The following is a 15,939-nucleotide window of genomic DNA, read 5'->3' as shown; positions in this document are numbered from 1 at the left end:
CTAGAACCAACGCAGGAGTGCCCCCGGGACAGTCCTACAGAGACCAATATGTGTGGCCCTCTTCACAGCCGGGTCCTGCAACCTCCACAGCCATCACCACCCTGGAGTCAGTCGTTGACAGGGACTGCCAACCTTCAAGTGGGGGGGCGTGTAATGAGCTGGCCGGCTCTGACTGTTCTGTTATCATTGACATAGAAGAATCTGTGACAGACACTGCCCCCGTGTGGCCAGAAGTTATACCTATGCCGAATGTGATTACAGAGAAACAAACTGTATTGGCTAAGCTCCCCCCTGTTGTGTCATGTGACCAGGAAGGAGAGAGAGAAGGAGAGCCCGGGAAACTTCTCTGTGCAGAGAGAAGTCTGTGTATGCTGGTGCCCTCCTGTAGATGCGACATAGGAGATTGCCTGGACGATTCCCCTCTCTTGAAAGCTGACTTCCAGATCCTGAACCCACGAACTGTAAGCGGGTCCTCTGTTGAGAGGCCGAATATTCACTCAGCGGTGACATCTCCACAGATCCTGAGCCCACGAACTGTAAGCGGGTCCTCTGTTGAGAGGCCGAATATTCCACCCCTACCTGCCGTACCCCAAGGACTACAGTCTGGACCTGAGAGACGGAGCTTTGTTTAATCCCTGCAGAGACAGACAGGCCTGCGACGTGGGAAGATAACCTTCTGGAGCAAAGAGACTGGTAACGTGTGGATAGGGCCAGTGAGGGACAGTTTGTTATTACACGTTAATTCTGTGAATAGGTATATTTTGCATTGTTTATTACTGTGTTCCGCTGTGTTAAGGAAAAATGTATAACAGTAAAGATATGTTTGTTAAAATGGAATCTGGGTGTGGAAGTTTTGCTGAGCCAGATCATGGATATACATGGGCGAACTTGCCCTTGGTCACTTCATCTGGCGTAGTCGGCAGGATCTGTGCCCAGCAGGATTCCCACCCAGGCCCAGTATACAGTCAGAAACCGCCGCCGGTGTCCATTGTAAACCAGGTCAGGAAATTTGGCGGGCGAAACTACCCCGTACCAGAGTGGGCGGAACAAGTGCGGATACTGGGAGAAATGTATAATATTGACCCTAAGACCTTGGCGGAAATGGCGGTACTGACGCTAGAGGGGGAGGCATGGACGACAGTCAGACTGGAGACGGTCAGGGGGCAGCGTGTGTTAGAGGATTTGGTGCGGGTGCTGGAAAAGACCTATGGACCTACTACGTACCAGGGAACACTGCGATACCTGTTCTTTAGACGGACACAGCTTGAATGGGAAGACATTCCCCAGTATGCAAATGCCCTTCAGGTACTCTTTGAACAAGTCTGTGCAAAAGGGGAACAACTGGCTACTATAGCTCCTCGTGACCTGGTACTGAGAGACCAATTCGTTATAGGGCTGAGAGACCAGTATCTTAACCGTACGCTACAGGACTTGATTCGGATGATGCCGACTCTCACCTTCGCTGAAGTCAAGCAGGAAGCCATAGAACGTTCTAGGGGACCCGTCATGGATGTGGAGACTCAAAGCGCTGCGTGCAGATCCATATTAGACATTAAACAGCCCAACAGTGACACCGAGGAGCTGAAACAGATGGTAGCAGATTTACAGCAACAGGTGTCACAGTTAACACTAGAACGGCAGAGAGACCGGATGCAACCTAGCCGTCCCGCGGGACCGTGTTGGTCATGTGGTGACCCCCGTCATAGGGCGAATCGTTGTCCTCAACAAACAAACCATCAGTTACCACGACGAACAGAATATCAGCTACATCCACGAGCAGAGCCGCCACGCCAGGTCTCACCACAATGGCCGCCGTTAAACTAGACACCCCTGCAGCTGAGGCTCGAGCAGCAGGGGGGGACAGAGAATGGGGTGTAGAAAAACAGAGCCAGCAACGGAGTACTCTTGCCTCGAGTAGTCCTACACTTGAAGTTATTCTGGAGGGAGTTGCAGTACAAGGATTGATGGACACTGGGTCGCAAGTGACCACGATCTCTGAACAGTTTTATGAAAAGTACCTGAAACCAAGAACTGCTTGTGATCCAGATACCACCATTAAGATAATTGCGGCTAATAACCTACCCATTCCAGTAACCGGAGTCGCCTGGATGGATACAAAGGCCTGCGGACAAGACCTAGGGAAACGAGGAATCGTCATTGTCAAGGAAGGCTTCGGCTCCGAGACTCCAGTAATAATTGGAATGAATATCTTGAAAGACCTGGATCTTATGCTGTTGAAAAGAAAAGGGCCCAAGTACTGGCAGAAAGTTACCAAACATAAACCGACTCGTCTGGCGTTCCAGCACGTAATCCGGACCGTTGGACTTCAACAGATGGCAAAGGAACAACTACCCCTAGCAGCCATTAAAGTGCCCCGCTGTACCCGGATTACTTTGCCCGCTGAAAAAGAGACAGTCATTTCCCTGCCTCTTAACACCAACCGACAACTTGAAGGAGTTGAAGTGTTAATCGAACCGAGGGCTCCAAGTGGGGGTAAGTTAAACCCACTAGTCGCCCGCACCCTAGCCGTCGTGAGGAACGGAAGAGTCCCTGTCAGGCTAAACAACACCGCAGACGTAGGTGTAGCCCTTGAAGCTGGAACGCAACTTGCCAGAGTATATGCTCTACCCACAGAAGTGAACCCCATGGGACCCTTACAATTCACCCCGTTTACAGAAGATGGCCGGACGGTAACTATCTCAGCCATAAATGCTCAAGCAGATGATGAAGACATTGGGCGAAAGCTACTGGAAAAAGTGCAACTGGACCCATCCCAGTACACCAAACAGGAAGTGTCTCAAATGGAGAAACTACTGCGAGAACACCAAGACTCCTTTGCAAAGCATGACACTGACTTCGGGTACACCACCAGTATCCAACACGAGATTCCCACAGGCGATGCTGCTCCTATTCGCGAGAGGTACCGACAAATACCACCTCAACAATACCAGGAGGTGAAGAGCCTCTTAGAATCTATGCTACACGCCGGAGTGGTGCGGGAAAGCCAGAGCCCATGGGCTGCACCCGTGGTGATAGTCAAAAAGAAAGATGGATCCCTGAGATTTTGCGTAGACTACCGTCGGCTGAACGCTTGCACGATCCGGGACTCCTATCCACTCCCCCCGGATCGAAGAGTCACTGACCGCCCTGAAAAAGGCCAAATATTTTTCGTCTCTAGACTTGGCCAGTGGATATTGGCAGGTCCCCATGAGTGAGAAGGACAGAGAAAAGACCGCCTTCATCCTTCCCATGGGCCTGTACGAGTTTGACCGGATGCCATTCGGCTTGAGTAACGCACCAGGGACCTTTCAGAGACTGATGGAACGCTGTCTGGGAGATTTCAACTTCGAATTCACGCTGATATACCTTGATGACATCGTGGTATACTCCGCCACCTTTGAGGATCACCTTCACAAGCTTGGCAAAGTGTTCCAGCGCTTGAAGAAACACGGCTTGAAGTTGAAGCCCAGCAAGTGCCGTCTATTCCAGCAGGAGATCGATTACCTGGGACACCGGATCTCAGCCGAAGGTGTCCAACCCTCTCCAGAGAAGATAGCAGCTGTCCGAGAGTGGCCACAACCAACTACCATCAAAGAGGTTCAGGCTTTCCTGGGGCTAGCGGGCTATTACCGCCGATTTGTCAAGGACTTTGCCCGGCTTGCGGAACCACTGCATGAGACCCTCCGAGGGACCGCGAACAGTCCCAGAGGACGACGCATCAGCTGGGGGCCCGACCAAGAAAAATCCTTCCGGGCGCTTCAAGCTGCTCTGACATCACCCCCTATTCTGGCATTTGCAGACTACACCTTGCCGTTCCAGTTATACACCGACGCCAGCCGCCTTCAAGGTCTCGGGGCGGTCTTCTCCCAAGTCCAAGATAACAAGGAACGCGTAATAGCCTATGCCAGTAGATCCCTCCGGGATACCGAAAAGAACCCCGTCAACTACAGCTCTTTCCGCCTGGAACTCCTGGCCCTGACCTGGGCTATGACAGAGAAGTTTGCTGGCTACCTGACAGGGGCGGAGGTGCTGGTTGTGACAGACAACAATCCTCTTGCCCACCTAGAAAATGCCAAACTAGGGGCAATGGAACAGCGCTGGATGGCAAGGCTCTCTAGATTCCAATACAAAATTAAATACAGAGCGGGGAAGGAGAATCAGAATGCTGACAGCCTTTCCAGAGTGACATCATCCCCACCAGTGGGGAACCGGGATGAAGAGTTGGAGGAAGATGAACTGCCCGACTTTGCCCGGCTAGCTAAACAAATAGAAGATAGCCGCCAGTATGCTGTAGGCGGGATCAAAGCCGTAGTGGGGTCCCCCCTGTCCCAACAAGAATGGGCCAAGCTTCAAGATCGAGACCCTGAACATGTCTTACTGAAACAGTACGTGAAGACACAAGAGAAACCACCCTCCGAAGTAAGAGCCCGACTATCAACCAGGGCCTCTGCCCTACTTGCCCAATGGGATCGGCTGATCGTGAAGGATGGAGTCTTGTATCGCAGGGTCCTTTTATCCCATATGCTGGAAGAATGTTTGCAGATTGTCGTCCCGGTGCAGCTAGCCCATGAGATGGTGGCTGAAGCCCACAGAAGGGACGGCCACTTCGGCATAGACAAGACCCTCCGGTGGACCCAGCAGTTCATTTTTTGCCCAGGACTCCGTAAGCTGGTTGAAAACGTCTGCCTGAGCTGTCGTACATGTGAACTCCACAAGTCTACTGAGCAGCGTGCACCTGTCCAGACCATTAGCACATCCAGGCCCCTCGAGTTGTTGATGGTGGACTATCTGTTGATCGGAACGGCGAATAGTGGCTACCAGTACTGTCTGGTGATGGTGGACCACTTCACGAAATTCGCCGTCGCTGTTGCTACCAAAGACCAGACTGCCGAATCAGCTGCACAAGCCATCTGTCAGCACTTCGTTCGGGTCTACGGGTGTCCGGAACGGCTACACTCTGATCAGGGGGCGTGTTTTGAAGGGCGAGTCATTGAAGAACTTCAGCAGATGTATGGAATCAAGAAGTCCAGGACCACCCTGTATCATCCACAAGGGAATGGCGCGTGTGAACGTTTCAACCGGACTCTCTTACAACTGATCCGAACCTTAGCAGAAGACAAAAAGCCCGACTGGCCTCGATTCCTCCCAGAACTGCTGTGGGCCTATAACAATCAAGTCCATTCTGTCACCGGATACACGCCTTACACCCTCCTGTTTGGCCGCCCAGGCAAAGGCATCCATGAGCTACACCTGTCTAACTCTGATGAAGACACCTGTGGTACCTATCCTTCCTGGCTACAAGCACACCGTCAAAGAATGGAAACTGTCTACCGGCTGGTGGAACAGCAGATCCAGGACCAGGTCCACGCTGATCCACTTCCAGTACAAGAAGACCTACTGAGTGTGGGTCAACTAGTCCTAGTTCGTATAAAGAAACCGCAAGGAAAACTCCGGCCCAAGTGGGAGACCGAAGTCTATCGAATCATTGGACACCCGTACCCTGATGGCCCCGTCTATCAAGTACAAGGCGAAGACAGCGGCAGCCTCCGCACCCTGCACCGTAACATGTTGCGCCCCTGCCGTTCTCAGCCTGACTCCCCTCCTGTGATACCTAGAGAGATGGATATCACTAATACTGTGGGAGACACCGACACCGGGGATGTAGAGGTAGAAGACATACCTACCCCGGCTCGCCTGACTGACGCGTCTGAACCCCTTACCTCCTCGACTGACTTACCGACTGGGGCGGAGAGTGGAGTGACTGATCGGGGAGAGAGATTAGCACCCGTTAGGCGGACAGCTAGAACCAACGCAGGAGTGCCCCCGGGACAGTCCTACAGAGACCAATATGTGTGGCCCTCTTCACAGCCGGGTCCTGCAACCTCCACAGCCATCGCCACCCTGGAGTCAGTCGTTGACAGGGACTGCCAACCTTCAAGTGGGGGGGCGTGTAATGAGCTGGCCGGCTCTGACTGTTCTGTTATCATTGACATAGAAGAATCTGTGACAGACACTGCCCCCGTGTGGCCAGAAGTTATACCTATGCCGAATGTGATTACAGAGAAACAAACTGTATTGGCTAAGCTCCCCCCTGTTGTGTCATGTGACCAGGAAGGAGAGAGAGAAGGAGAGCCCGGGAAACTTCTCTGTGCAGAGAGAAGTCTGTGTATGCTGGTGCCCTCCTGTAGATGCGACATAGGAGATTGCCTGGACGATTCCCCTCTCTTGAAAGCTGACTTCCAGATCCTGAACCCACGAACTGTAAGCGGGTCCTCTGTTGAGAGGCCGAATATTCACTCAGCGGTGACATCTCCACAGATCCTGAGCCCACGAACTGTAAGCGGGTCCTCTGTTGAGAGGCCGAATATTCCACCCCTACCTGCCGTACCCCAAGGACTACAGTCTGGACCTGAGAGACGGAGCTTTGTTTAATCCCTGCAGAGACAGACAGGCCTGCGACGTGGGAAGATAACCTTCTGGAGCAAAGAGACTGGTAACGTGTGGATAGGGCCAGTGAGGGACAGTTTGTTATTACACGTTAATTCTGTGAATAGGTATATTTTGCATTGTTTATTACTGTGTTCCGCTGTGTTAAGGAAAAATGTATAACAGTAAAGATATGTTTGTTAAAATGGAATCTGGGTGTGGAAGTTTTGCTGAGCCAGATCATGGATATACATGGGCGAACTTGCCCTCGGTCACTTCATGCTGCTGTTTTTCTTTTGTTCCCACTTCTCTCCGTTACCGAGATATGGCCCCCTCTTTCCTGTATGTAAATCTAGTCTTTTTAGCCAAGTGGGCGTGGTCCTAAATTCCTCTGTATGGACGTCTTCTTTAGGAAGACACCTATTTGCCAGTACCATGAAACACAGAAATTAAAATGCAGCCTAAGGCTACATTGTCACATCCATGTGAATTTTTACACAGACTTTTTCCACTAATGTGGCATCCAGTTTGCATCCAGTTTTTTTTTCACCTTCGTTTTTTAAAACTAAAGGAAGTAGACCGAACTATAAATGGATCAGTGAAAAACGGATGAAACGCAGATGTAAAACTGAAGGACAAAGTCTGCCGTAGACTTAAGGGGAAACTGTCGGCATGTTTTTGCTATTTGATCTGACAACAGTATAATATAAGGCAAGTTAGTCTCATTATATGGACGTGTTACTTACTAGGCTGGGTGGTGTAGTTTCAATACAATCAGTATTTTATCAACAGGAGATTATCACTGCAGGACTAGGTCTCACGTGCACAGCAGTCCAGATAATCTGTGTAACGCCGCCCCCACAACTGAATGGCAGCTTTCTGACAGTGTACAGAGGAAGCTGCCAATCAGTGGTGTGGGCGGGGTTATACACAGCCCAGCATTTGTGAGCGCCGCTACATCTACAAGAGAGAAAACAAGGATTGTAGCAAAACTGCACAAAGCAGCCAAGTAAGTGACACATCACTGAAATCAGGGTCACTGAGCTTACATTATGATGCTCTAAGATTACATAGCCAAAACCTGCTGACAAATTCCATTTAAACGGCTGAGTTTGATCCAAAAAACTGAGAATAGGACTTGCTCTAAGTCTCTGAGCCTTCACACATGGATTTGGTTTAAAACTGTGGATCAATGAACCTCTATGGGTCAGTGTATTGTCCGAGAGAAAGTGGACAGCAGCACACGGACATGTCACACAGATGTATGCAGTCTAAGGGTGCTTTCAGATTGCGTTGTGTGTCACCGTCGGGGCATACGTCCGAAATTCCCTGCAAAACAGGGTCCGGACGTGCGCTCCGATGGGGCCATAGACTGCAGTGGTGACGGCAGGGCGAACGTGCACTTTTTTTTGGAGTGTACGACTACAGGAGGCGGACACTGTGATGTAATGTAGTAGACTGCGTCTGTAGGTGTACACTCCCAAAGAAAGTGCACGGCAGAGCGCATGTTTGATCTGCTGTCACCATTGCAGTCTATATCCCCATCGGCGCACACGTCCCGGACAGGGATACACAATGCAATGCAATGTGAAAGCACCTTAATGGGTAGGAGAAGCTTACTACACTGAAAGGGACACAGGCCACAAATGGATGGAAGTGGAAGAGGCACACTAATAAAAAACAGTCTGTATTATTCATATACATAGAAAAAAAACCTTCTGAATAGGACCTAATGAACATTGTAGCATCGTGTCAGACCAACCTTAACTAGCACAGTCTTCACGAGGCTGTCTGAAGATCCAGTATCCGGGACAATCGGCCGCTGCCCGTTACATAACTCTTGGCTAGAAATGGCTTCTGTCCTAAGCTGGATTTCTGCAGAACCTTGAAATAGCAAAATTACCTATTTGTATATTGCAGGGATACACGTTCTCCTGACATGCGCATTGCAGCAAATAGAGATACAAGTACTTGTATATCCCATTACAGAACAGTCCGGGTCATCTTTTTTAAGACTCCTCAGTGTGCCTCCTCTGTTATTCCTCCTTGAACTCTGTAATTATTGGCATTCCTGTTGTAAATGTTTCACACATTTTGGCACTATACCATCAGTGCTGACAGTGCGGAACTGTGGAAGGGCACACACTATTGACAATAGAAATGGTAGTAGCCAGTCATTATGCTATTCGTACATATCCCAGAGAAGCAACAGAGGAATAGCACAACCCAAGAAAACAGGGAATACAAATATATAGAATCTTATCAACACCCCCCGGTTGTCTTTTCTTGTTTGGGATCATTATAAACCATTGTAGTAGTTTACCCAACCTGTAGTAGTTTCCTACGGTCCACATTGCCCAATCTGTAGTAGGTTCCTAAGGTCCACATTGCCCAATCTGTAGTAGTTTCCTAAGGTCCACATTGCCCAATCTGTAGTAGTTTCTTAAGGACCACATTGCCCAATCTGTAGTAGTTTCCTAAAGTCCACATTGCCCAATCTGTAGTAGTTTACTAAGGTCCATATTGCCCAGTCTGTAGTAGTTTTCTAAGGTCCACATTGCCCAGTCTGTAGTAGTTACCTAAGGTCCACATTGCCCAGTCTGTAGTAGTTTCCTACGATCCACATCGCCCAATCTGTAGTAGTTTCCTAAGGTCCACATTGCCCAATCTGTAGTAGTTTCCTAAGGTCCACATTGCCCAATCTGTAGTAGTTTCTTAAGGACCACATTGCCCAATCTGTAGTAGTTTCCTAAGGTCCACATTGCCCAATCTGTAGTAGTTTTCTAAGGTCCACATTGCCCAGTCTGTAGTAGTTACCTAAGGTCCACATTGCCCAGTCTGTAGTAGTTTCCTACGGTCCACATCGCCCAATCTGTAGTAGTTTCCTAAGGTCCACATTGCCCAATCTGTAGTAGTTTCCTAAGGTCCACATTGCCCAATCTGTAGTAGTTTCTTACGGACCACATTGCCCAATCTGTAGTAGTTTCCTAAGGTCCACATTGCCCAATCTGTAGTAGTTTCTTAAGGACCACATTGCCCAATCTGTAGTAGTTTCCTAAGGTCCACATTGCCCAATCTGTAGTAGTTTTCTAAGGTCCACATTGCCCAGTCTGTAGTAGTTTTCTAAGGTCCACATTGCCCAGTCTGTAGTAGTTTTCTAAGGTCCACATTGCCCAGTCTGTAGTAGTTACCTAAGGTCCACATTGCCCAGTCTGTAGTAGTTTCCTAAGGTCCACATTGCCCAATCTGTAGTAGTTTCCCAAGGTCCACATCTCCCAAGCTGTACTAGTTTTCTAAGGTCCACATCGCCCAAGCTGTACTAGATTTCTAAGGTCCACATTGCCCAGTCTGTAGTAGTTACCTAAGGTCCACATTTCCCAATCTGTAGTAGTTTCCTAAGGTCCACATTGCCCAATCTGTAGTAGTTTCCTAAGGTCCACATTGCCCAATCTGTAGTAGTTTTCTAACGTCCACATTGCCCAGTCTATAGTAGTTTTCTAAGGTCCACATTGCCCAGTCTGTAGTAGTTACCTAAGGTCCACATTGCCCAATCTGTAGTAGTTTCCTAAGGTCCACATTGCCCAATCTGTAGTAGTTTCTTAAGGACCACATTGCCCAATCTGTAGTAGTTTCCTAAGGTCCACATTGCCCAATCTGTAGTAGTTTACTAAGGTCCATATTGCCCAATCTGTAGTAGTTTTCTAAGGTCCACATTGCCCAGTCTGTAGTAGTTTTCTAAGGTCCACATTGCCCAGTCTGTAGTAGTAGTTACCTAAGGTCCACATTGCCCAGTCTGTAGTAGTTTCCTACGGTCCACGTTGCCCAATCTGTAGTAGTTTCCTAAGGTCCACATTGCCCAATCTGTAGTAGTTTCCTAATGTCCACATTGCCCAATCTGTAGTAGTTTCTTACGGACCACATTGCCCAATCTGTAGTAGTTTCCTAAGGTCCACATTGCCCAATCTGTAGTAGTTTCCTAAGGTCCACATTGCCCAATCAGTAGTAGTTTTCTAAGGTCCACATTGCCCAGTCTGTAGTAGTTACCTAAGGTCCACATTGCCCAGTCTGTAGTAGTTTCCTAAGGTCCACATTGCCCAATCTGTAGTAGTTTCCCAAGGTCCACATCTCCCAAGCTGTACTAGTTTTCTAAGGTCCACATCGCCCAAGCTGTACTAGATTTCTAAGGTCCACATTGCCCAGTCTGTAGTAGTTACCTAAGGTCCACATTTCCCAATCTGTAGTAGTTTCCTAAGGTCCACATTGCCCAATCTGTAGTAGTTTCCTAAGGTCCACATTGCCCAATCTGTAGTAGTTTTCTAACGTCCACATTGCCCAATCTGTAGTAGTTTCCTAAGGTCCACATTGCCCAATCTGTAGTAGTTTCCTAAGGTCCACATTGCCCAATCTGTAGTAGTTTTCTAACGTCCACATTGCCCAGTCTATAGTAGTTTTCTAAGGTCCACATTGCCCAATCTGTAGTAGTTTCCCAAGGTCCACATCTCCCAAGCTGTACTAGTTTTCTAAGGTCCACATCGCCCAAGCTGTACTAGATTTCTAAGGTCCACATTGCCCAGTCTGTAGTAGTTACCTAAGGTCCACATTTCCCAATCTGTAGTAGTTTCCTAAGGTCCACATTGCCCAATCTGTAGTAGTTTCCTAAGGTCCACATTGCCCAATCTGTAGTAGTTTTCTAACGTCCACATTGCCCAGTCTATAGTAGTTTTCTAAGGTCCACATTGCCCAGTCTGTAGTAGTTACCTAAGGTCCACATTGCCCAGTCTGTAGTAGTTTCCTATGGTCCACATTGCCCAGTCTGTAGTAGTTTCCTAAGGTCCACATTGCCCAATCTGTAGTAGTTTCTTACAGTCCACATTGCCAAATCTGTAGTAGTTCCTTACGGTCCACATTGCCCAATCTGTAGTAGTTTCTTACTGTCCACATTGCCCAATCTATTGTAGTTTCCTAAGTTCCACATTGCCCAAATTGTAGTAGTTTCCTAAGGTCCACATTGCCCACTCTGAAACGTTTGTGTAGTTTGAGACATTATCACCTATGTGCAGAGCTTTGGCTTCCCAAGCGAACACTATAGTCTGCTGCGGTGGTAGACACTGAGGGATGCTGCATTTGGGACAGTCATACATCTGCAGATCTTCAGATTCCTCAATATGGAATTTCACCTGTGCATTGACAGAGAAGATTAACATCTCAGACAATGTGTCACTAATATTACAGTCAACATGCTACCCCTAGTCTATCTCAGCTGTGATCTTCGCGAGTCACATTGGCGCCCCATATACTGGACGCAGCATCACAGCCTACATGGTGCAAAACACATGACCGAAAGTCTCTGCACTTACCATCATTGGGCTGGCCAGATAGTTGAACACAGTAGCAGTAAGCGAGAACTTCTCTCCTTTGACGACAGAATATGGATGTGTGAAATCAATAAAGTACGGCTGGAAGGACTGTATGGAGGTTGTGGGTGCAATACCAAGACCTACGTCTCCCATACAGAATGCGGTGGTTTTCCACTCAGTAATAGAATCGGGTAATTGCATCAATATTTCTGCCAGACCCGTTGAGCTGAATAATCAGAAAATAACATTTGTGAGTAGGCATCCATCACTTCCTTTTTTTTCCGTTATGCTTATATAATTACTATACACATTAAAAAAACAAGGACCTACCCAGTTGTCAACAATTGATAGATCCAGGTCTCAGGAAACATTGTCCGGATTTTATTTGTGATCTCAGCCACAGTGAGAGTTACACGTGAGTAGGGGTCGTCGTAATCATCAATTGAGCTTGGGACCTCAGAAACAACAGTATCTAGAAAAAAGAAATACACTCTTCAACATTGAAATTGCGTCAGGAAGAAGGAAAAGTTGTCAAAGTATGAAAATCTATTGGTAGATAGATATGTTACTGATATGAAAATGATTAAAAAATGGAAACAAAATTTTCAAAACATTTTTTCAGTAGTGAGTATGAACCCAGAAATTCGTGCACTTACATGCCTTGGAATGAGATCAATTAATTATTAATGGGAACCTGTAAGGAGGTTTTTTACACCCCAAACTAATGTCATCTATGTAAAGTCGCTGTACTGTTGATTTAATCCATATCTTTTAGAAATCCTGGTCTTCATTTTTGAGAAATCTGTTGGAGAGTTTTTATGCAGGCTTGGCACTGCACTAATGCCCCGACCTTTCTCCCTATTACCCTATTACTCCACCCACCGCCTGCCTCCTGCCCGTGACTGACAGGGCACTCTTGTCTTCCCTGCTCGACATTCTGCTCAGGCGCCGCTATTCCCTGCGGCAGCGCATCCGCAGAACAATAATCCAGCTATCACAATGTCATCAGGATCTTACTCTTGTAGGGGATGTAGATATGTTTTTGGTCTCTTCTTCTCCCCAACCCCTTTAAGTGTGTATATATATATATATATATAATGTCATTAATGTGTTTGTACACTGTGGTACTGCTACATACAAAGTGTATTACCACCTTGTACAAGAGCATTGTTATACTGTCCGTATATTGCTCTGTATATGTTTTGCACACTTTGTGTTAGGGAAAGTTTGTCCCCGGGCCCAGTAGGGCCCAGTAGATTGAGCCTGCTCCATCTTTTTCACGGCTTATGGACACGGCCCCCATAGAAAATCAATGGAAGATTGTTTTTGCGGTGCACCGTGACTTCCGTTTTTTTTTTTGTAGTATTGGAAACCCAAAAAACGGCGATCAGCAAGTTTTTTGCGGTCCCTTATTGCGGCAGCCCGTGAAAATTGCGGCGATACGGCCCGCAAAAAAGGCCCACAATAACGGGTCTCAAAAAACCCAGTATGTGTAAAAGAAGCCTAATTTCAAAACCATCTGTGAGGAATACATCACCGTACCGGGCAAGTCCAGATGGTACAGAGAGCCAGCACAGAGGTAACGCAGCAGAGAAATGTGAACTTATGCAGTAGGGGGTCCAGGGAGTGATGCAGGGATTGCTGTCGGCCATGGCTACCTTCCTGGCTCGCCCTTCCTACACTCTGCCGACTGCAGCCAAGACTTTTTGGATGGAGCATTTGGAGCAGTTTATGTTTGTTGGAAGGGTCCTGTTTATTGTGTTAAATACAACAACTGAATTACTGTGCTACATATACATTAAAGTAGATTTGGTTCCTCCTGGGATGGTCCTGATTTGAGCCACCAATAGTTGCTGGAGGAGTTCGGGGGGGGGGGGGGGGGAGGAGCGTAGGACCACTGTGCAGAAAGCAAGAGACCGGCGATTGAAGCAGCATTTCTCCAAGACTCATGAAGAAAACTTTTGCATTTTGCTGTGTCATCAGACGTGTAATGATTGCGGTTGCAGAGGTCATGACTTGGCCCATATGGGAGGAGGACCATCAATGCCAGTGCCTATTTCAGCTGATTGTGCGTCCGAGGACGCACATTGAGCTGAAATGTATTGCGGTGCCACATCCACTGCTGTGTTTGTGGAGCCAAAACTGGTAGACTTTGGGATGAGCCAACTTGTTGACTTTGATATTTTGCTTGGACGTCCACTTTTTGGTTTCTGAATGGATGGACGGACTTCATTTCATATTCTTACAACTGTCATGGCACTCACATGGTGCAGTTTGGCAATTTTCTTGGCCAAGAGACCGCTATCGATGAGCTGCATGATGCTGTTTCTCTTTTCTTGGGAAATAGTCTTCATTGCTTATTCTTGATTCAAACCAATGACCTTTCACTTGAGAGTCAACCTAGTAACACACTGAGCTCTTAGGGACTGTGAGAACAGGTTGTATTTTGAAGTATTTAGGAAGAAAAATATTTTTCCACCACCAGGAGCAAACCAGTAACAATGCAGTGACACAACAAGAATCTGCATAACTAATCATATGCTAAATAGTTGCAAGTCAAATTTATGTATGAGATAGCCAAGATGATTGTCTATAAAATGATGGTAGTCTCACGATCAAAGCAGTAGTTTATGGTGAAATATGGAGTCTGAAAGTCAAAAGTTCAAAACGTTGTTATCCTTATTGCTCTTCATTGTATATACCAGGATGGGCCCAGATGGGGGACATATATACCAGGATGGGGCCCAGGATAAGGGACAGATATATCAGGATAGGCCCAGGAAGGGAAACATATATACCAGGGTGGGGAGCATATATACTTTGAAGGGGGCCTAGATGGGGGACATTAGTACAGGATAGAGGACATTACATAATGGGAGAGGAGTGGCAACACATGTGTCCTATTGGGATTTATAAGGGCCCATACATCTGACCAACATGCAGGGAGGGGGGACAACATGAGGGGGAAGAGGCTCAAATTTGGCACCAAAGCCCATTGGACTCTAGTTACGACACTGCACTACATCCTTCACGACCTGTGTTTTGTTCATCCTCCCGACTACTTCAGATGTGTCTGTATTTTAGTTTCTGGACATAGCTGAGATGTTATAGAAATGGAACTTGGCATGTAATGTTATGCTGCAGTGAGACTCTTTCTTAAATATGCTATCCAGAGAGTTATCTAACATTTCGACCCTATGCTTGAACCTTCATCAGATAAAAGGATTGCACTTGAGAAGAGGTGGAGCATAGGAGAATAAGAAGTGCAAGTTGACTGGCACTGAGCGCTTTTCATTTAGCTGTATACCCATCTTTAACTGTAGCTTTTTATTCTCCTTTGCTTCACCTCTCCTCCATTTCAATCCATTTATCTGACGTAGGTCTGAGCATAAGACTAAAACAGTATAAAACTCCTTGGATTCTATATTTAAATAAAGAGTTTCACTGTAGCATAGCATTGAGTGCCAAGTTCCTTTTCGGCAGTGTATGGGGTAGGACCCTACTTGAGCACCAGTTCCCAGGAGCGCCTTGTGCAACCTACAGATAACTGAGCTGTTATCTTATCTCGACTGTGATATGCATCCATTTTCTTCTTTTTGGCTGACTATTTACGGGTTTACATCCCTGCAGGCATTCAGGCTGGCTCACACAAGTCTCAAGCTCTCTGTTCTGAGGCAACTTGTCTTGCTGCATGTTTATAACCAAGATTTGGGATTTCTAATGTGAGATCCTCTAAGTCCAGATCCGGGTGGGCACATGGGCCTACAGGCAAAGGTGCATCAGGCATGTAAGGCACACGGGAACCAAGGACTAGCAGCATGGGAGGTTGCAGGCAGACTAGACACCGGACTTGAAACACTGGAGGCCACAGGCAGACAGGAGACTGGGATGCAGGTAGTAGACCGCAGACAGGTAGCAGAGCTCCTGGAGACCGCAGATAGGTAGCAGAGGTCCTGGAGACTACAAACAAGTAGGAGTGGTCCTGGAGACCGCAGACAGGTAGCAGAGCTCCTGGAGACCGCAGACAGGTAGCAGAGGTCCTGGAGACTACAGACAGGTAGCAGAGGTCATGGAGACCTCAGACAGGTAGCAGAGCTCCTGGAGACCGCAGACAGGTAGCAGAGCTGCTGGAGACCACAGACAGGTAGCAGAGGTC

General features: G+C 47.6%; 1 protein-coding gene across 1 annotated transcript in view; it reads right to left on the bottom strand.

Moving 5' to 3' along the window:
- Nucleotides 1-15,939, bottom strand: part of LOC143769715 (alpha-2-macroglobulin-like protein 1) — a 102,885-nt gene that overhangs the window by 55,465 nt on the left and 31,481 nt on the right. Inside the window, exons 18-21 of the mRNA XM_077258512.1 lie at nt 12,114-12,255; nt 11,784-12,009; nt 11,477-11,603; nt 8,189-8,310 (exon numbers count right to left, since the gene is read on the bottom strand). Of these exons, the coding sequence (XP_077114627.1) occupies nt 8,189-8,310; nt 11,477-11,603; nt 11,784-12,009; nt 12,114-12,255 (617 nt within the window). The remainder of the gene's footprint in view (nt 1-8,188; nt 8,311-11,476; nt 11,604-11,783; nt 12,010-12,113; nt 12,256-15,939) is intronic.

Source organism: Ranitomeya variabilis, chromosome 4, assembly GCF_051348905.1.
Source record: "Ranitomeya variabilis isolate aRanVar5 chromosome 4, aRanVar5.hap1, whole genome shotgun sequence".
NCBI classification, from domain to species: Eukaryota; Metazoa; Chordata; class Amphibia; order Anura; family Dendrobatidae; genus Ranitomeya; species Ranitomeya variabilis.
Note: the sequence above shows the minus strand (reverse complement) of the source record. Positions and strands in the feature narration are given on the sequence as shown.